The sequence below is a fragment of the Colletotrichum chrysophilum genome (genome assembly GCF_026319265.1).
Source record: "Colletotrichum chrysophilum strain AFK26 chromosome Unknown scaffold_2, whole genome shotgun sequence".
In the NCBI taxonomy this organism is placed as follows: Eukaryota; Fungi; Ascomycota; class Sordariomycetes; order Glomerellales; family Glomerellaceae; genus Colletotrichum; species Colletotrichum chrysophilum.
The window spans coordinates 388,136-405,221 of record NW_026517289.1 but is presented as its reverse complement, the minus strand read 5'-3'; the positions used below and the strand labels follow the sequence as shown (position 1 = coordinate 405,221).

The window sequence follows — 17,086 nt, the reverse complement described above, 5'->3', positions numbered from 1 at the left end:
GGCGTACCAGGTGAAGAGAAAGCTTGGCCTTCTTGGTATACCCGTATTCCGTACCTTTGATATATAGCGTTGGTAATAATACACACAAAGAAAACCGGAAAAGGGGTCTGAGGGGGTTTTGGAACGGCGCCGCCAAGACGAGCTGGTGAGCGGGAAACGCCCCCAATATCAAGAACGAACGACACATAGTTTTGTAGAAGAAACCATGGAACACGGCAGTGGCAGGAAGCGAGTTGGGAGGAGAGAGCCAGCTAGGTTCAGGTAGGCGCCAAAGACTTTTCTTTCCTCCACCAAGTATCTTGGACGTTGCAGGACAAGGGGCGGCCGCTCCGTACTCCGTACTTAACAAACTACTGCATAGCACCCAGGTTACAGTAGCATGGTTCGTTGGCTGGGGAGGAGGGGATGGGGATCGATCGTCGGTGTGTATCCCACGTCCTCGATGATGGGCAGAAAGAGGGATGACAAAATAGCACGCGCAAAGCTTATCTGCGACGGGTTGGACATCTGACGACGGGCAAGGTTTGGTGTGAGAAGCAGGAAGGAGCTGTCCATTGGACCAGGGCTACCGCGTAAATCGCCCCCCTCCAGCATGGATCTTAAGGTTTTGCTTGCTTTGCACCAGTGCTACGCAGTGTTGGCAGTACTATACGCAAGTACCCTCTTTTGTTTTATATAGTACGTACGGATACGTGCGATGGGTGTATCTGACGATCGACGTGTGAGTGGGTGCCTTTTGGGTAGGTTTGCCCCTATTTTTACCAGAGTGAGATGGAGAAAGGACGGGCGGAAAGGGAAGGGAAGGGAGGGCACGCACGGAAGAAAGGGAAAGGGAAAGAGAGAATCTCCCTCTCCCGTGTGGTGACTCCCGTCCACATTCCCGTCCCTTCAACACGTCCACCCATCTGTTGCGCGTTGTCTGTATGCCGGAGGGCTGTTTGGTGTAGTGCCCAGACTGCCGGGCTTCATGTGATGTATGAGGCTTGAACTTGAGGCAGTCGCACATTGGGGCATGCCTTTAAGCCCCCCCCCCCCCCCTTCGTTGCTGAAAGCGATGCCGGTGCGCCGCTAGTCGCCCTGACTGCTGGGAAGCGCCGCGGATTGCTGCCCACAGGGACAGTGCGGTTGTCGTTGGTGGTGGTGGTGCCTTGTGCCTTGGCTGGATTTCACCAACCACGGGACGACCGTCACAGAGGACCTAGAGGAGGCAGAATGATGGGACGGTAGCGGACGCCAGATGCTGGGTTTGGGAGTGGCAGGTGGAGCATCGCGTCCGGGAAGGGAAGGTAAGGGCTGTTCTTCCCATCAAAAGGATGGGATTTGTGATTTGCCGTGGTGGAATTAGAGTTTGGCACTGCATGCCGCACCCTCAAGCATATGCGTGGAGGCGCCGCACAGGGCCACTTGGGATCGACCGTACGAGAAGGGCACCACGGGCACAAATGTCGTGCCATGGCTGCCAGCTGAGCCGTGCTTTGCTGATATACGCCATGGATGCTGATGCTGCCAACCAACCAAACACACAAAGAGACGCTGCTCGTTTCGCCCTCTCCCCATTGGTCCACAGCTCCCGTCTTGTGTGCCCTTCTCTCTCTGCCTGCCTGCCTGTCCCTCTGTCTCTCCTTTCGTCTCAGCAATATCCCGTCGGGCCAAGAGTTGCAACACGACGGAACTGGTGTGATTGATGAGCGGTCGATCGCTCCCGGCAGAGGAAGGACAGGTGAGGTTTGGCAGGCGCGCCGTAAAGCTTAATATTCCGAGGAATTTGCATGGTAGGCTGTGCTAACCTAATTCCTCCCTGCTCCCGTCATCCGTCATCCGTCCTCCGTCCTCTCATGGAGGCTGGTCTCTCTGAACCTGACACCACCTGGCACCAGGCCTGGGCTGGTGTCCAGTTCCAACACCCCAGCACGAACGAAACATGGCTGATCGGTTCGATTTTTTGATGGGGGGAGATTGACTGCTATTTCGCCGTTTGCTTTCTAACCCCGAAAGTTTAAAAAGCAAATCCCGATCTCGAGTACCTTGCCAACGGCAGTCCAACATGAGACACACACACACACACAGCGCTGCTCTCTCTCTCGCTTGCTTCTCACCTTGGCCATGACAGGCTAAGGGTTTCCCTCTAGCCTAGGACACTACGGGCACTTGGGCCGTTTAGTAGACTTTGCCTCAGAACCTGGAAATTCCAGCTGGTCGGTCCAACTCGGACTCCGTAGACGTCTGTTTGTCCTGTTCTCCGCGGTTGTCCTCTGTCAATGAAGCCTGCCGAAACCTCACGACTCCCACCTGCGACAACCTGTGGTCGGTCCGCCCTGGCGATCTTAATTGACTTCCTCCGATAGCAGCACTCTCGGCTGGCTATCGGCAGACTTTTCTTCATCAGACAAGACGGTGTTGTTGGTGGCTCGAACCTGGCGCGAGTATAGCTCCACGTCACGTGCTCCTCCTTCTCGACCGCCACTGAACCTAAGTACCTGGCGGATTGTGCCAGAGGCTGAACTGCTCTTCATATCTGCCGGCATATTGAATTTGGCGGTGCCGTTGCGGAAGGTCGAGAGCTTTGCTATCCTGTAGTCACCGGGTTTGCCCTGGCGTTCGGTGCGGTTTGGGTTGTTGTACACTTCAAGCCCCGTTGGGTATACGCCGACGCCTTCGACCTCCAACTTCAGTTCCTGGAATAGCGTCGCCGAGAGGCTGAGGTCGCCGGCGGCTGTCATGTTTGAGATTTGGTCGACAATCAGCGGGAAAGAGTACGTCGACTTGTAAGACCCCTGGCCGCTGAGCTCATCCGTGCCGGTGATTATGAAGTTGTTGAAGCCGTTGCGCCCGAACTCGCTGATTGTCGCCTGGTTGCTGTAAGACAGCTTCTGGCTCCACACGGGGTTCATGGTGCCCTTCTTTGAGACGACCTCACCCTTGACCGAGATGGAACGCGTCACCTCGAGGTTAAAGGCGAGGGACTCATTTGCGCCGGTCGAATTTTGTTTCAGCATTCGACCCGTCAGCTTAACGTCCGGCTCGGAAATGTCAACGGTAGGCGGTCGTCCGGTGGTGACGGATCCTTCTTCGTCAAGCCACAAGAAAACCTTGCCCGAGATGACCCAGAAGTTGCCGACAGTCGTGTTCACAGAGGTCTTGTCGCCTTGATCGGCGAGGCCGGCGACCTTGATCTTGAAGGTGTGCTCGTTGCCGTCGCTCAAGACGGGCAGCCAGGGCGAGATGTCAATCTCGTGTTCCCGGAGGTCGAAGGCGTCGAGACCGACAACCGGGCGATGGAAGCTGGGCACGACTCCGCCGGTGAAAATAACGGGGAAGGGCCACTGCACGCCGGCCAGCTTGTCGTCGATGAGGACCTGGACCTCACGCCAGGGGCTTCCGGCTGGGGCCATGCCGACAGTAGCATTGAAAGCCGCGGCATCGCTCTGGAGGACGTTGCTCCACCAGAATTCCTCGGTCCCTTGGCCGTTGGCCGAGACGGAGAAGACTGCTCGATTGGCATTGCGCGGAAATTTGACGGTGCTCACGGCCTCACGCTCGGGCACCTGCCAGGCACTGCCTGTATTGGATGATGCGTTGCGGGACGAGATGGGCACGATGAGATCGGCTGGTGGTGCGAGGCCAGTGACCACGTCGCTCTTGAAGAAGGTCGCTGTTAGAGTGCAATTGAAGGGCCCCGTATATCTGTCGTCTTGGCAGCGTTAGCCGTTTTGGCCCCCACCCCGAGATCTCCGAAACCGACCAGGGAGCAAAACAGAAAGCAGCAGCATACAGACAGAGCAGTGCATGTAGTAGTAGCAGCAAAGTAATCATACGTTTGTCGTAGTGCTGTCGGGAGGGTGTGGTGAACTAATAATAAGCACGTACATCGGGACACGCACGGGAGGGGGGGGGCAACCGGGGGGCACCGGGGGACGGGGGACGGGGACGGGGCGCTCGACACTTACCGATGAGGTTTGGGAGGTCGAATATCACCTTCTGCTTGGTTTTCCACATGCTCAGATACGGCGTCATGTCCTTCCAATAGGTCCAGATGATTCCGGGCGCCAGCCTGGGCTCCGCAGTGGAGGTTCTCCATACCTCCGTGTCGCCGAGATACAGCAAGGCCAGCCGGTCCAGTTGACGGCCTGCAGAAGTGGCAGTAAAGTTCACAATGACGCGGTTGAAGTCGCACCCAGGAGGTGTGTAGTCGCCTATCAGACCCCAAGTCAAGTCAAGTCAGGATACCTATTTCCGCTTTAATCCACCACAGAGGCTGCTGCAATGCCGGCGACTTACCGACGAAGGGCTTGCCAAAGCTGTTTCCAAACGAGTGATCCATCAATTGCACCGTGCAGGCACCCGCCGAGTCTTTCCCCTTGTCATCGTTGCCACGCCGTACCTCTTGGTAGACGGGGCCCTTGGGGCCCAGCACTGGCTGGGCCACCTGGAAGCAGTCGAGAGCCCGCTGGCCCCGTGCAGCCTCGTCTGCTTGAAGCAAAGGGCTCATTGGCGCCGGAGTATCGGCAAGCACTCCCTGCGGACGGGAGCCATCGTCTGTCAATCTCGTCTCCGAGATCAGATTACGTGACGACACGTAGCCCGTATTCAAGCCAAGGACAAAGAAGAGAGACAAGGCAAGCGCCCGAGAGAGCGGCCAAAGGACCACCATCGTTGGGCTCTGGGGGCGGCGTAAACGCCCCTCGGTCTGCAGCCTTAAGGCCTGTCTCTGTCTGCCCTATGTCTCGCTTGGGTGTCTAGTGGATGGTGTCAGAACCGCGTGACGAAGAAAAACCCACGGCCCCTGTGAGGAGAAGCAACAAAAGTGGTGGGCAGCAAGGGCGGGCGCACATGGTGCAAAGCCACGGGATCCCAGGCGGTCGGTCAGGAAGGAACGGAGATGAAGGATTCACAACCCGGCGTGCGCCACCAAAGCAAACTTCAAGCAAGCGCCAGTGCAAGCAGCTGAGCGAGGACGCAGAGGCAAAGCTAGCCCATGGCTGCTTAGACGGCGCCATGCGGCAGCGGAGGGGAGGTGAGGGGCGCGCGGGCAGTCGGTCTGGGTTGGTTCACTAAAGAGTAGGACGGAGTACAAGACGTGGATCTGCATCTATTGGAAGTATAACGGTTTGAGGCGGCGGCGGCGGCGGCGGGCAAGGGAGCGGGGAGGCGGAAGACCGAACCACAACAGGTCTGGTTTCGGCGTGCCTTACCTGATTATTGGGATATGATATAGCGCGGTGACCAGGTTCAAAGGTGCGTTCGTTCGATTTGATACCTCCTCGTGGAAACCGCGAGGGGCCGTTACCTAACCCCGCGCGGCGGCTGTCGTTGACGCTGCAAGTAATCCGGTACGATGGACGATAGTACTCGGCCTGAAAGTATCGTCCAAAGGTAAGGCCAGATATGCGGGCGGCGCGCGACACGACAAAAAAAGAACAAAAAAAAAAGTGGTGTGTTGTGGTCCTGATGGATGCGAGAGAAGGTAGGCGGTTACGAGGTCCCTTTCGGCGCAAGTCAACGTTGTTGTGTTAGCCACCTGAGATGTGGGAGGATGGGCGGGACCGGTTGAAGTAAAGACAAGAAGATCTCCGCCGTATCCGGAAGAGGAGCACTAAAAAGACGGGCTAAAGAATAGGTGGAATTAGATATTGAGTTATGGTTTGGACGAGGCTGTTTCGCGAGGGCCGGCGGGCTGGGTTAGGAGATGACTCGAATGGGGGAGAATGAAAACAATTTTCTCGCGAGAGGTTGAAGTGGAAGGTGAAAAGTCAAATCCAAAAGCCGCGACCCAATTGCTGGCCGCCTCAGGGTAGGTGGTCTTGTGTCTCTGTGTTTCTGTGTTTCTTGGCCCTTCTCTTCTCTCTCTGCGCTCCTAACCTTTGATTTTCTCCCGGGTGCGGCGCTGCGCTCGTATCATGTATCATGTATCACGTATCAGTATCATGCCCGCCCTGCTCCGTCTCCGAGGAGAGAGAGAACTGTGTGCGCAGACGGGAAGCAGCAACTCTCAAACAATGTGGTGGCTGCTCTCTGCGGCAGGACGGCACCTCTTACAAGTGTTTCCCTTGCTTGGGTACCGTACCTCTCTCTGTACCTACCTCCAAAACGAGAGGAGAGAGGGCGAGGCGCGGTCGCGCACCTGCCATGCCGTGCCATGCCATGCACAGCAAACAAAACACCCAATAACCTTAAACGACCCGACCCGACCCAGCCAGCCAGAGATCCGAGCTGAGGCCGCCTTTGCCTGGCCTCTCCCACCTCGCCTCATCTTTGCAAGCAGCGAGTGCAGGAAGATGGATGGCCTGACGGGCTGCCAGACCCGATTTCAGAATGAATAGTCAACATCTCCGGAAGGGCCATCCCACTTATACCGGACGCTCTTAAGATGGTAGGCATAAGAGTCATGATTCAATGGTTCTCCAATGATTTCTGCCATCTAGTGTGAAGCTACATGCAGATGAGGGTGTCCGTGTCCGTGTGTGCAAATGTCCTGAGTCTCCAAACCAGCCAGCTGCCTGCCTGCTGCCGTGCCATTGGCGTAGGCAGCCGTAACATGAAGGGGGAATAACAGCAACCTTCATCTGGCCAAGAAAGCCACTCGAAAACGTTGCGGTGAGATCGCAGCACCCGTTCACCACTTCACGCATCGACATTCACATTTCCGGACGTTCAACAAGAATGATTCTGTAAATAGCCTTTTGCATTCAACAAATAATCCAAGATTTAAACTAACACACGACTAACCCATTCACCATGACCCCCAAAGCCACGCATTCCGATCCCAAGACCCAAGACATGAAGTGTAATACTAAGTCCGCCCATGATCCTCCTGTGTGACGAGCCGTGGCACAATTTGCTGTGTCACGACAATGTCTTAGCGGCTTTCGCGTAGGCGCCTCGAGCGCTCGCCAAGCCACAGGTAGAAAGGAAGGAGGAGGGGTGTGACCCGTACCACTGGTGGCTTGAAGGCAGATCGGTTACCGACCAGTCCGAAGCCAACGACAGACAAGACACCGCCTGGTCGTCGTCCAAACATGGGAGCCGATGGCTAGTGCCTGTGCCACGCAAAACATGCGATCGAGTATCATCGTGGCACACGCAAAAGTGCAGACTCTCGTCCAACTTGACGTGCACCGCTGCGGCCGTTTGTATGCCTATGCCCGCAACTGGTGCAGTTGCAGATGGCTCCGTGTCGTATCCCCCCAAACCTCGCAGTGTTCCCAGTCCACCGTTGAGACACCCTGTGCTGACGAGTTACCGACCGAATGTATCGAGTTGCATGCCGCATACATATGCGACATCTCCAAGCGCCAGCATGCGTAGGCGGAACCAGGAGGCTCGTCGAACCATGTTCATCCAGTGACCGACTGCTGTGCGCCGCAGCATTCTGCAGACCGGTGAGTCCACGTCGTCTATGCTGAGGAGGCTTGCTCGTTGCCTGCCGGAGACTTTTCCCCTCCACTCCCTGCGTCCGCGGGCTGCGCTGTGACGTCCGCCGCGCTGGGCCGGCGGACAGCCATGACATGAGAGGGAGAGGGAGACACTGAGAGAGCAAGTATCTCGGACTTGGTCGGGGAAGGGTACGTCTTCCAGCGGTAGGTACTGAGGGGTTTTTCTGGGGTCTCTTTTTTGGAGTCTGAAGCTCGGACCCGGGTTCCCCACTTCTTCTGGCTGGCGACGCCCCGGACCAGGGGTTTTTTTGTCTGATAAGTGGGTGCTGACCGGGTATTAGAACGGATATATGCGTCTGATGGGTATGCAGGTGGGCTGATAAGATTATGGGACGGATAAGGGGACCGAGGCGCGAGAGAGCCAAGACCGGCTCCTGGATAGTCGGGTAACGCTGCCAGGCGGGCGGATGGCGGAATGCTGCGATTTACCAGGGGTCTGGAGCTCTGGAGGATCGAGTGCTTGCAGCATGGCGAGTACCGCACAGCGACCAGTAACCGTAACTGCGACTAACTGCACGCTGTACAGCTTGTCGTCTTGTCCAACCAAGTGTGCAGATCCGGTTCCTCTCTTTCCCAGGGGTACGAATGCGAGCGTCTCTGCGGCTGCTGTTGCCCCGACTGGCCCATCATCCCGCCTCGGAACTGGCACAAATCCTCCGCGGTACCATGCTTGGCGTGACAAGGCTACCAGATCCCGAGTCCCTAGCTGGCGAGGTGAATCCATGGGTGTAGTGGATGATGGTATATGCGGCACTTTCCGAGGTGAAAAGAGGATGGGAGAGGCGACTCTCTGTGGGAACACGAAAGACGTTGCCTCCGGGTAATAGCCTTGCCACCCGTTGTTATCCCCAAAACGACCCTCCCAAACACCTCGTAGACTCATGCCAAAGTAACTGTGAGAGTTCGCGCTGATAAAGCGCGCGGAACCGTAGATTCAAAGAGAAAACTGAGCAAGTTGCTCAATGTATCCCGTTGCTCGTACTTCACGCGCGGGCGTTGTCCCAGTAGCGCTTGCGGGCGGCCATGGCAATCTTGTTGCCGGTGAAGCGGTGTTGGAAGTAGTTGAAGACGGCGAACTCGTCGCGGGTCAGGACGTAAGTCTCGGGCTGCGCGGCGACCTTGGCCCAGATCGAGCTGATAGCGCTCTCCAGGATGCTGCTAACAGTCGGGTCTGATGCGCCGTCAGGGCTCTCGCGGGCAATCTCAAGCGCCTGGGCGACGCTGGCGGAATCCTTGACAGAGATTGCCGTGGCCGTGTTGCCGGCGTGGTGGAGGCTGTGACCCATGGTGCTGACGATGGTGGTGAGGTAGGGCAGGTCGGAGGCCCGGTTGTTCGACGAAGACAGCGGTCTGTAGGGAAGGTAGAGGAGGGACTGGCTGTGGTGGTCTGCCTGGGGTGTGATGGACAGCATTGTAGGTTGAGGAGGCGGGAGTGATATATGTATGTATATATAGAAGGCGAAGATGTAATGTTGATCTTTGGAGAAGGAGGCGGGTGTGACACGGCAGACTCTGGAGAGAAGGCTGGGGGATGAGAGATGATATATAATATGATGGTCTGATCCGATCTGGACTAGGCAGTCGGTGGAGGGGGGCAACGACGTTTAATAAGTAGTAGCTGGGTCCAGCAACGAGGTAGATACAGGAGCTAGAATGACGGATGCTGGGAGGCTCCAAAAAGAGGCGCACAGTTGTTTGACGTTGTGCCTTGGCTTGCGTTGCCTTTTGCAGGGTATAGCTGGAGCTGACCTTTGATTGTCGGGATTGTAAAGTGGTACAAGATGCTTCGATCCGAAAGCAGGTCGATGTCAACCCCGGATTAGACTGTTCTCTTATAGGAACTGGCCTTGCTGCGGCGGATGAGGGAGCGGATGCCCAGGTCAGGTCGGCTCAGGTACGGGTACGGATAGTCAAGCATGGGTTGTAAAGTGTAATCGTCCGTATTGGCGGTACGTAGCCTGGGCAGGGAGTGTGGGATCTCAAGAGTTAGTTTTGGGGGGGAGTGTGAGAGACAAGAGGATGGGAGTGAGGCGAGAGAGTGACAAGTGCAAAGTGTGTCTGCAGGCGTGCGCGGTAGGGCCAGGTAGGCGTGTGGCAGGTGGGAAAGGCGTGGGATCAGAGCAGAGCAGAAAAAAAGTATGGGCAGGAGGAGGAGCTGCAGTTGGGGATGGAGCTGGGTCTCCTGGGGGGTGGGAGTTGGAATAATTGGAGTTGGGAGTGTGAGAAGGAGAGCCAAAGCCAGAGCAAGAGCAAGAGAGATGGAGAGACCGTGTGAGAGAGAGAAGCCGTGGTGTGTGTGGTGCGGCGCGGGAGGTGTGCGTGGGTATGCGTGTAAGTCATCAGTCAGTGTTAGTGAGTTTCCGTAGGGGAGGGAAGGTTGTCAGTTCTAGTTCCAGCCCAGTCCAATCCAAGTCATGGGCCGTGGCATCAGCAAAACGAGACGAGGAAACAGATGGGCGGGTCCTCCATTGACGGTCGACAGTCGACCTGGACTCGCAACAGTAATGCGACCTGCATCCCGTCACCAACTGGGACTGGTGCTGGGACTGGGGACTGACGGGAGGGGGATTGCCCTCTCCATCTCCATCGTTGGCAAGCATCCAACCGCCATGCAGAGTGAATATGTACACTACCATGTAGCGTGGCGGCAGTCATTAGCCTCGTACAGCAGCTTGGCGACGAAAGGATATGCCAGGTAGACGGGCGGAAAGAAGCCCAGGCTGGGTCTACATAGTAAAGGGGAGGCGGGATACTATGCAGCAGTACAGAAAGGAAAAAAAAAATAGCAAAACAGTTTGCATGGGTTTGAACGGGGGACCGAGTACGTCGTGGGGAGGTAGCGTGGACGGAGGAGAGATCCCAACCCACAGGGAGTGGAGGGATGTGATGAGGTGGATGGATCATGAACATGGAGAAGGGAGGGCGTGTGGTGAAGGGTGGGGTTTCTGGGAGGCGTGAAAGGACGCAGGGCAAGGTGCGCGGTTAGGGGGGGTAGAGGGGTGTTGTCTACGGGCGTGTGGCAGAGCAGAATGAGTGCAGATTGAATGTGAGAATGTGGTTCAGTAACAGAGAAAGTGTAATGAACCCAGTCAGCGGCGGCGACAAGGACGACGACGACGTCGTCGACGCAGAAGCAGCGACAAGACGACATGGACCTACGGGATTGACTTGACTGCGGCCAACGGACGGGACGAAGACGACGAGAACTCTAAGCCAAAGCAAGGCCTTGGCTCTCTCTCTCTGTCTCGTACAAGGAACTCAGTGCCTCCATTCAAGTCACGAGTTGGCAGCAATTCGCACCAGAGTTCCATAGACTCGCATCCATCCATCCATCAATCAGCCGTCAACCCCGTACCGTACCGTGCCATACGCAGTAGTCCCTTAAGACAATCAGGAGGGCCAGCCCGGCTGAGGCTGGTGCAACTTGCAAAATGACTGGTTGGCGATACGGTTAGGTTGTCACCATGGGAAGATACTCTATCTTGCCTGTCTTGTCTTGCTTTCTGTGGCCTGTCCAGTTCCAGTCCAGTCCAGTCCTGCCTGTTGAGCTGGCACTCTGCCCTGTCTAACCTAACCTAACCTTTTGCTAGGGGCTGACACGAATGCTGTGATGTGCGTTGCTGCCCATGTCTGTCCCTCAGACATGCCTACTGCTGCCTGAAGCAAGATAAAGTGCGATGTAAAGTGAAATGGCAGCGCTGCGCAAAAGACACAATACGGTATGGTACGGCTAGACGAAGGATGGGACGCGAATGCTAATCACCCATCATGACCTAGATCGGGATTGGGACAGGAGTAGCAAGTAGGGACAAGGCGCGTGTGACTCCACATGGCCGAAAGTCTCTTTGACACACAACCAGAACGGAGGTTTTTCCGTTTTGGTCCAAGCTGTTTGGGAATGCGATCGGCCAGTATGTAAAGACATAGAAATTCAAAGTTTACTGAGGGTCATTCGTATTGTGTGTGCGCATGTGCGCTTGTGTATGAGAGAGACAGGCAGAGCGCAAGCGTGGATCGGAACAATACAAAAGTGTGCGTAAAGCCGATAGTTGAGACGGGGAGACATGCACAGACTTGAGATGAGTGCGAATGTGTGTGATGCACAACGTCAATGTGTGTGCAGCAAAAGAGGGAAAGAAAAATCATGGCCTCGGCTGCGCCGTGGAACAGAGGGGAGGAGAGGAGAGTCAAGACGGAGTGGCGAACGAGCGTGGTGGAAAACGGGGTGCGGCGGAGAGGAGAGCGGACGGCAGGGAAGAGGTTCAGTTCAGATGCACTTCACGGTGATGGCGCGCTGTGGCGTGCAGCTTTCGACCTCGTAGTACGGATAGGTAAGGTACTCGAGCCATAGTAGAGAGGAAGACAGGCCTCTACGGATATTCCGAGGCCATACTTCTGCCCTGCCGTAATAGTAAAGGGGCGAGACACGGGGCCATGGTGCCACGGTGCCACGGTGCCACGGTCTACCGGCATATCGGTGAAGGATGATACCAACACCAACACCGGTCGTGGACGGTACGGTTCACCAAAGAGGCAAGCGGCAAGAGAAGAGCCCCTCACTCCCTCTACCGTCCCTCCTCCACCTCCCCCTCCTCCCCCTCCATGTGTCATCCCTCAACTGCAGTTAGCAGCAGCCCCGAGGAAAAGGTCTAGAAGCATGCTCCTGAGCCTGCAGCACCTGTCCTGGCAAGCACGTACGTATGTAGTGTATGGATGTGAGCAGAAAAGAAAGGGGGAAACTCGGGAGAGGGCAGGCAAAAGGAGGCTAGCGCATGTACATGATGCCACCAACCACCACGTCCACTCGTTACAGCGGCAATAGCCAGCCGCCAGTCGTTACGGGTACGCTGGATGTGTGGCTCGGTGCCAGGTTCGGGGGTTGAGCGAGCAGAATGACTGCCCAGTGGCTGCGACGAGAAAGGAATGTGGTGAGTGCTTGAATGTTTGAGAGCAGGGAACATGGGATGGATGATGGGATAAAGTCTACTGTACTGCGTATTACTGCGCATGTGCTGTGTGTGTCTCGTCAGGTAGGTATTACTCGCCAGATTCCTTGCCTTGTCTTACCGCAAGAACTTTTGTATGCGTATCCGTAGGGTGCAATTGATTGTTTCTTGCCAGGCTTGTCCGGCAATGTATTCGTACTATGCAGTAGAGTTCTTGAACAACCACAACTGGCAGGTGCTTCATGGTAGCTAAGGTACGAATATCCGTAAATTGATTGTGGCTAATCTTCTTTAGCCTGTGCCTTGTTGATTGGCCAATGTCTCTCGCCTGCCGCGAGCACCAGATATTGCTAGTCCTCCTACCATGTTGCAGTGAGGCAAGGACAATGACAAGGAACCAGGCCAGTGTTAGAGAGAAAGAGAACCAAAGTCGTGGCATCCGTCGCCAAAAGACTCAAGCAGCCAACCAGAACGGGCCTTGAGCCATGAATGGCCAGGGCAGGCAAAAAGAGGGCCCGCCGGTGGAGCATGTCTCTTCAACACCGAGATGCTTTTGCAGGCATTTTCCACATGTCCTTAGTCAGGCACGTCTCCATCGCCAGACATGTTGTAGTCAGGACAGGCAGGACTCTGGCCGGAAGAACGAAACGTGCTCCTGCTTGCTCGCTCCCTGTGTCTGTCTGTCTACGGATACCTGTCTCTATGGGGCATCTCCAACCTCACTCTTGCTTGCTTGCCCTGTGCCGCGGCAACTTGCTCCGAAATCACATCTTGTGCTTGCCCCCCCCCCCCCGAACTCCAATCCTATCCAATCCTGTGCATAGACATTTCGCATTTTCCGGATTAAGGTGCTCTGCTACCTAAGCCAAGCACACTGCTGCCCTCTTTGATTCGACACCGACATGGCGCTGGGCGGTTAATTGCGACTTGTCCCTGCTATTGCAACCTTATTCTTAGCCCTGCCATTATTGCGAATGCGATAACCATCCCGTTCGGCTCTGACTCTGGCTGAGCTGTGCTGTGCCTCTCTATTCGTGCCTCGCGCTGGCCCTTTGACCTCAGCTTTGGCCTCGACGAGAAGGAGGTGGCGAGGACTTATCACAAGCATGGAGATTGGAATGGACGCTTGGGAGCGAACAGAATGCAACTTACGTATTGCTTGCCCACGGAGTCTACCACCACCGGGGCTACCAACATAAACTCGAAGCTATTATCCATCCCACTCTGCCAGTTGTGCGCCCCCCTTGACACAATGCGAAAGCTTCAACAGCTACGGTTACGCGAAGGCTGAAGGCAGTTAAGCCACCGGGCGGCCGCTCGTCTAGCCTCCTCCCTTCCCATCCTCGCGCTACTCTCGCGTCTTCGGCCTCATGCGGCGACGCCCACTGACCCACGAACCGGGAACTCACTTCGTCTGGCTTGGGGGTTTTTTTCCCCCCTTCCAAGGCAAGGGGAGCAACGAGATAGCTGCGGGAAACCCCTTCTTTACGCTAGGTTGGTGCCGATGTGCCACGGAGCATGCTGAACAATCAAACAATCAAACTCCATGGGCCTGTTCGAGCCGGGCTGGCATAGCTAGGTAGCTTGCTTGCCCCCTCGTCAAGTCCATGATCCCCACGAACATTTCGCGCAACACAGCCAGCCAGCCGGCCAGCCTACCAGAGAACGCCCAAAAAAAGCAGCTTACGGAAATACAGCCAGCACCTCACGACGACACGCCATTCAAACTCGCTCCTAGTGTGATCCTCCCATGTTTCCCCCTGGGCTCCGCAACATACGTAAGTGCGCATGGCGACGAGTCTAAAGTGCGGATACCTCGAGCAAGGGGTTGGATCCATCTACAACCATCTGCAAGCTATCCTTTCATGCCATGTCCATGCTGTCTCCTCATCTACTCTGCCCTGTCCATAGCGGAACAAAACGAACCAACAGCGGAACAGCATGCATACTCACTCGTAAAGGTACACGGTTGAAATAACAACCATACCGTCACACTTGCCGCACATATCCCGACCCGGACGAATCCTTCAGACCAGTGTTCGTGGTGTATCCATACTCCGCCTGCCTTGCCCTGCCTCATCACATCAGTCGATCGTGAACTAACTTCGGAGCAACACCAAAAAAATCAATAACCAAAAAAATAACGCTGCACAATGCGTAATTGGCTGGCCCCCCCCTCGAAATTATCTCTGGCGGCCCCCGGGATTCAGTTCCCGTTTCCCTGTCCCCTTCGCCCCGTGTCCGTGTCTTACAATCTGGCAGCCCAATCCCTTTGACGGTTGACCCGCGTATGTAACCGCGCCGGTGTCTATCGAGAGAAGAGCTACATACATGCGCAGCAGGAGTTGGTTCATCACTGACGACAGACCATGAATCATTTGGCGAACATCATAATACGCAGGCGTAAGAAAGAAGGAGAAAACATCCGCTTACATGAAAGAGAGAAAAGGATCTGCCACCATCCGTCCGTACCATCCCTGACCTATGACACCATAGCCTGGCTATCTGTTGGAGGTTGGGGGCCGCCCGCGTCGCGGTTGAGGGCTTGACTGCTTGATTGCCAGCCGGGAGGTGTGGTAGTCCGTCGTTGTGCAAAACCCTTTTGTGGCTACGAATAGCAAGCAGCCAGCAGCAGCTTTTGGTCAGATTGTACACACAGAAAGTACGTATTCCACCAATCTTACAGAAGCTTGCAGCGTTACCTCACTGCTCTATCTGTGCCTAGCTACGGGAATGCTGTCCGTTTTGGCCCCCTCGTGCAGCAGCTCTTTCTCACTAGGCCAGGCCTCTGCCATCCCCGTCCTTCCGTCCTGTACCCCGTACCGTACCATACCGTACCGTACCAGTACTGGTACGTACAGTTGCCCAGTGAGATCAATCTACTTGACAGGTTTCCAGTCCTCCGGATCAGTCTATCGACCAGGTTAGCCCGCGACCTTCGTGCGTTGGAGGCGTTCTGTAGTTCAAAACGTCCGTGTTTGTGTGTCTCTTGCTCATTCACACTGCTGTGTCATCTAACGTATTGTTCGAGTTGTTCAACGTCCAGTTCCAACGCCCCTTCAATAGCTCCCCCCGGTCAATGCCAAGACTCATGTTGCCCGGGCACACCCTGAACCATCTCTACCCTCCTTTTCAGGATCCTTGGAGGGCGTAGGGTCAGACTGGGGACCTGGCATAACGGTCTCTTCGAGCTGAACTTGGTGAGGGGGGACCAGTTGCGCAGGTGAAGGAATGTGGAAATTTGCAGCCTGCATGGGACAGCGAGGTGCCTTGTTTTACCACAAACTCTATCTTTCCGAGTTGCTGGGTGGCAGCGAGCCGACTTCCGACCCGGGTTGGACGAGTCGCGGGACGGGATTGTTTGGGTGTTGGTGTTGGCAGTGACATACCTCCGCTGTAGAGACACATCCCGCGTTACGTACAGAACCACAAACCAGCAGGCATTTGCTTTGGAATCATACTGGAGTCCAATGACGATGCCACAGATCCAGGAGGGAGTGCTCCTACGATTGAGCATCAGGAACGACCGAGGAAACCCTCCAGCTCCCATCCCTTCACTTTTCGCCCTTCCCGCCGTTGCCCACCCTTACACGCACGCACACAGACACCGACCAACCTTGATACTACTATGTATGCTGCCATCTTGCTTGCCCCTCTGCTATGCCCTCAGCTTGCCCCGTGTGTCCACCGCAGAGACACCGAGATGGTGACCCCGTGGCGGCTCGGAAAGGGCTGCGACACAATTACCCGTCAATGCTTTTTTCTTCGTCTTTTCCCTCGCGACTTCCGAGATTCGCGCCGCCCGAACACGCCGTGGCCGCTCATTTGCCTCCCGAAGAAAACGTTATGACCACGTCCCGAAGTAATAAGCAGCCCGTCGCTCCGTGTGTCCCAGGGACCGCCCGAATAGGACAACACGTCCGTTGTTAGATGGATGGATGGATGGATGGGCGGTTTTCAATCTTGCATTTCACCGAAGAGTCAAACGAGGCCCAGCCTTGATACAAACTCTCTTTTGATTATGTGAGTCTCGCGATGCTCGAATGTTTTGCCTTTCTGCGTTGCGCAGCATTCGCCGACAGCCTGCTTGTCCGTCGCCGAAACTTGTTGTAACTTGTTTCTTGTTCCTCTTTGTGTGGGCATGGCATCAGAACCGTGCTGCGACTGCTTCCGCTGCTGCTGCTGCTGCTGCCCCCATGGCCATGTATCGTCAACTTGCTGGGTTGGACATTATTCAGTTCACATTGCCGGCCGGGTCACGGCAATGCAATGCGGCTGGGTAGTTGGCAAAAGCCCAGCAAAGCAATCTACTCCCCATTTACCGCCACAACTTGCTTTCGGTCGTTGACCGAGGAGCCCCATTTTGCGATCATCAGCGCCTCATACCCCAGAGTAACCCAGGCCCCATCATCTGTGGCGTTACAACGAAGCAACACCGGGCAAGGAACCCCGACATTGCGGGTTTTTGCTTGTCCACTACCACAGCAAGTGTAAACTCTGTTGGAAGAAAGAAACTTGAACTTCTGAAGCTACCCCAATATTTTCTGTTACCTTTTCCATACCCAACTTACGTACTTCCCGCATCCACAGCGAGAACAATGGCAAGAAAGCCAGCGAGCGAGGCAGAAGGCTAGGGTCGCAGAAACTCTCTTTGTTCCATTGTGGGATCATCACCCATGGGATTCTAGTGTCCGGCCCGTCACTTTT

The 17,086-nt window shown here is 55.6% G+C and overlaps 2 protein-coding genes across 2 annotated transcripts; both read right to left on the bottom strand.

Annotated features, from left to right (window-relative positions):
- Positions 1–2,324: 2,324 nt before the first annotated feature.
- COL26b_000491 (uncharacterized protein) lies at positions 2,325–4,489 on the bottom strand (the record flags this gene model as incomplete). Its single annotated transcript, XM_053173459.1, has 3 exons — positions 2,325–3,652; positions 3,948–4,193; positions 4,279–4,489. 3 exons carry the CDS (start codon positions 4,487–4,489, stop codon positions 2,325–2,327), a joined length of 1,785 nt encoding a protein of 594 aa, XP_053042507.1.
- Positions 4,490–8,416: 3,927 nt separating this feature from the next.
- COL26b_000490 (uncharacterized protein) lies at positions 8,417–8,845 on the bottom strand (the record flags this gene model as incomplete). The annotated part of the gene is made up of 1 exon (XM_053173458.1): positions 8,417–8,845. One exon carries the CDS (start codon positions 8,843–8,845, stop codon positions 8,417–8,419), a length of 429 nt encoding a protein of 142 aa, XP_053042506.1.
- Positions 8,846–17,086: the final 8,241 nt, after the last annotated feature.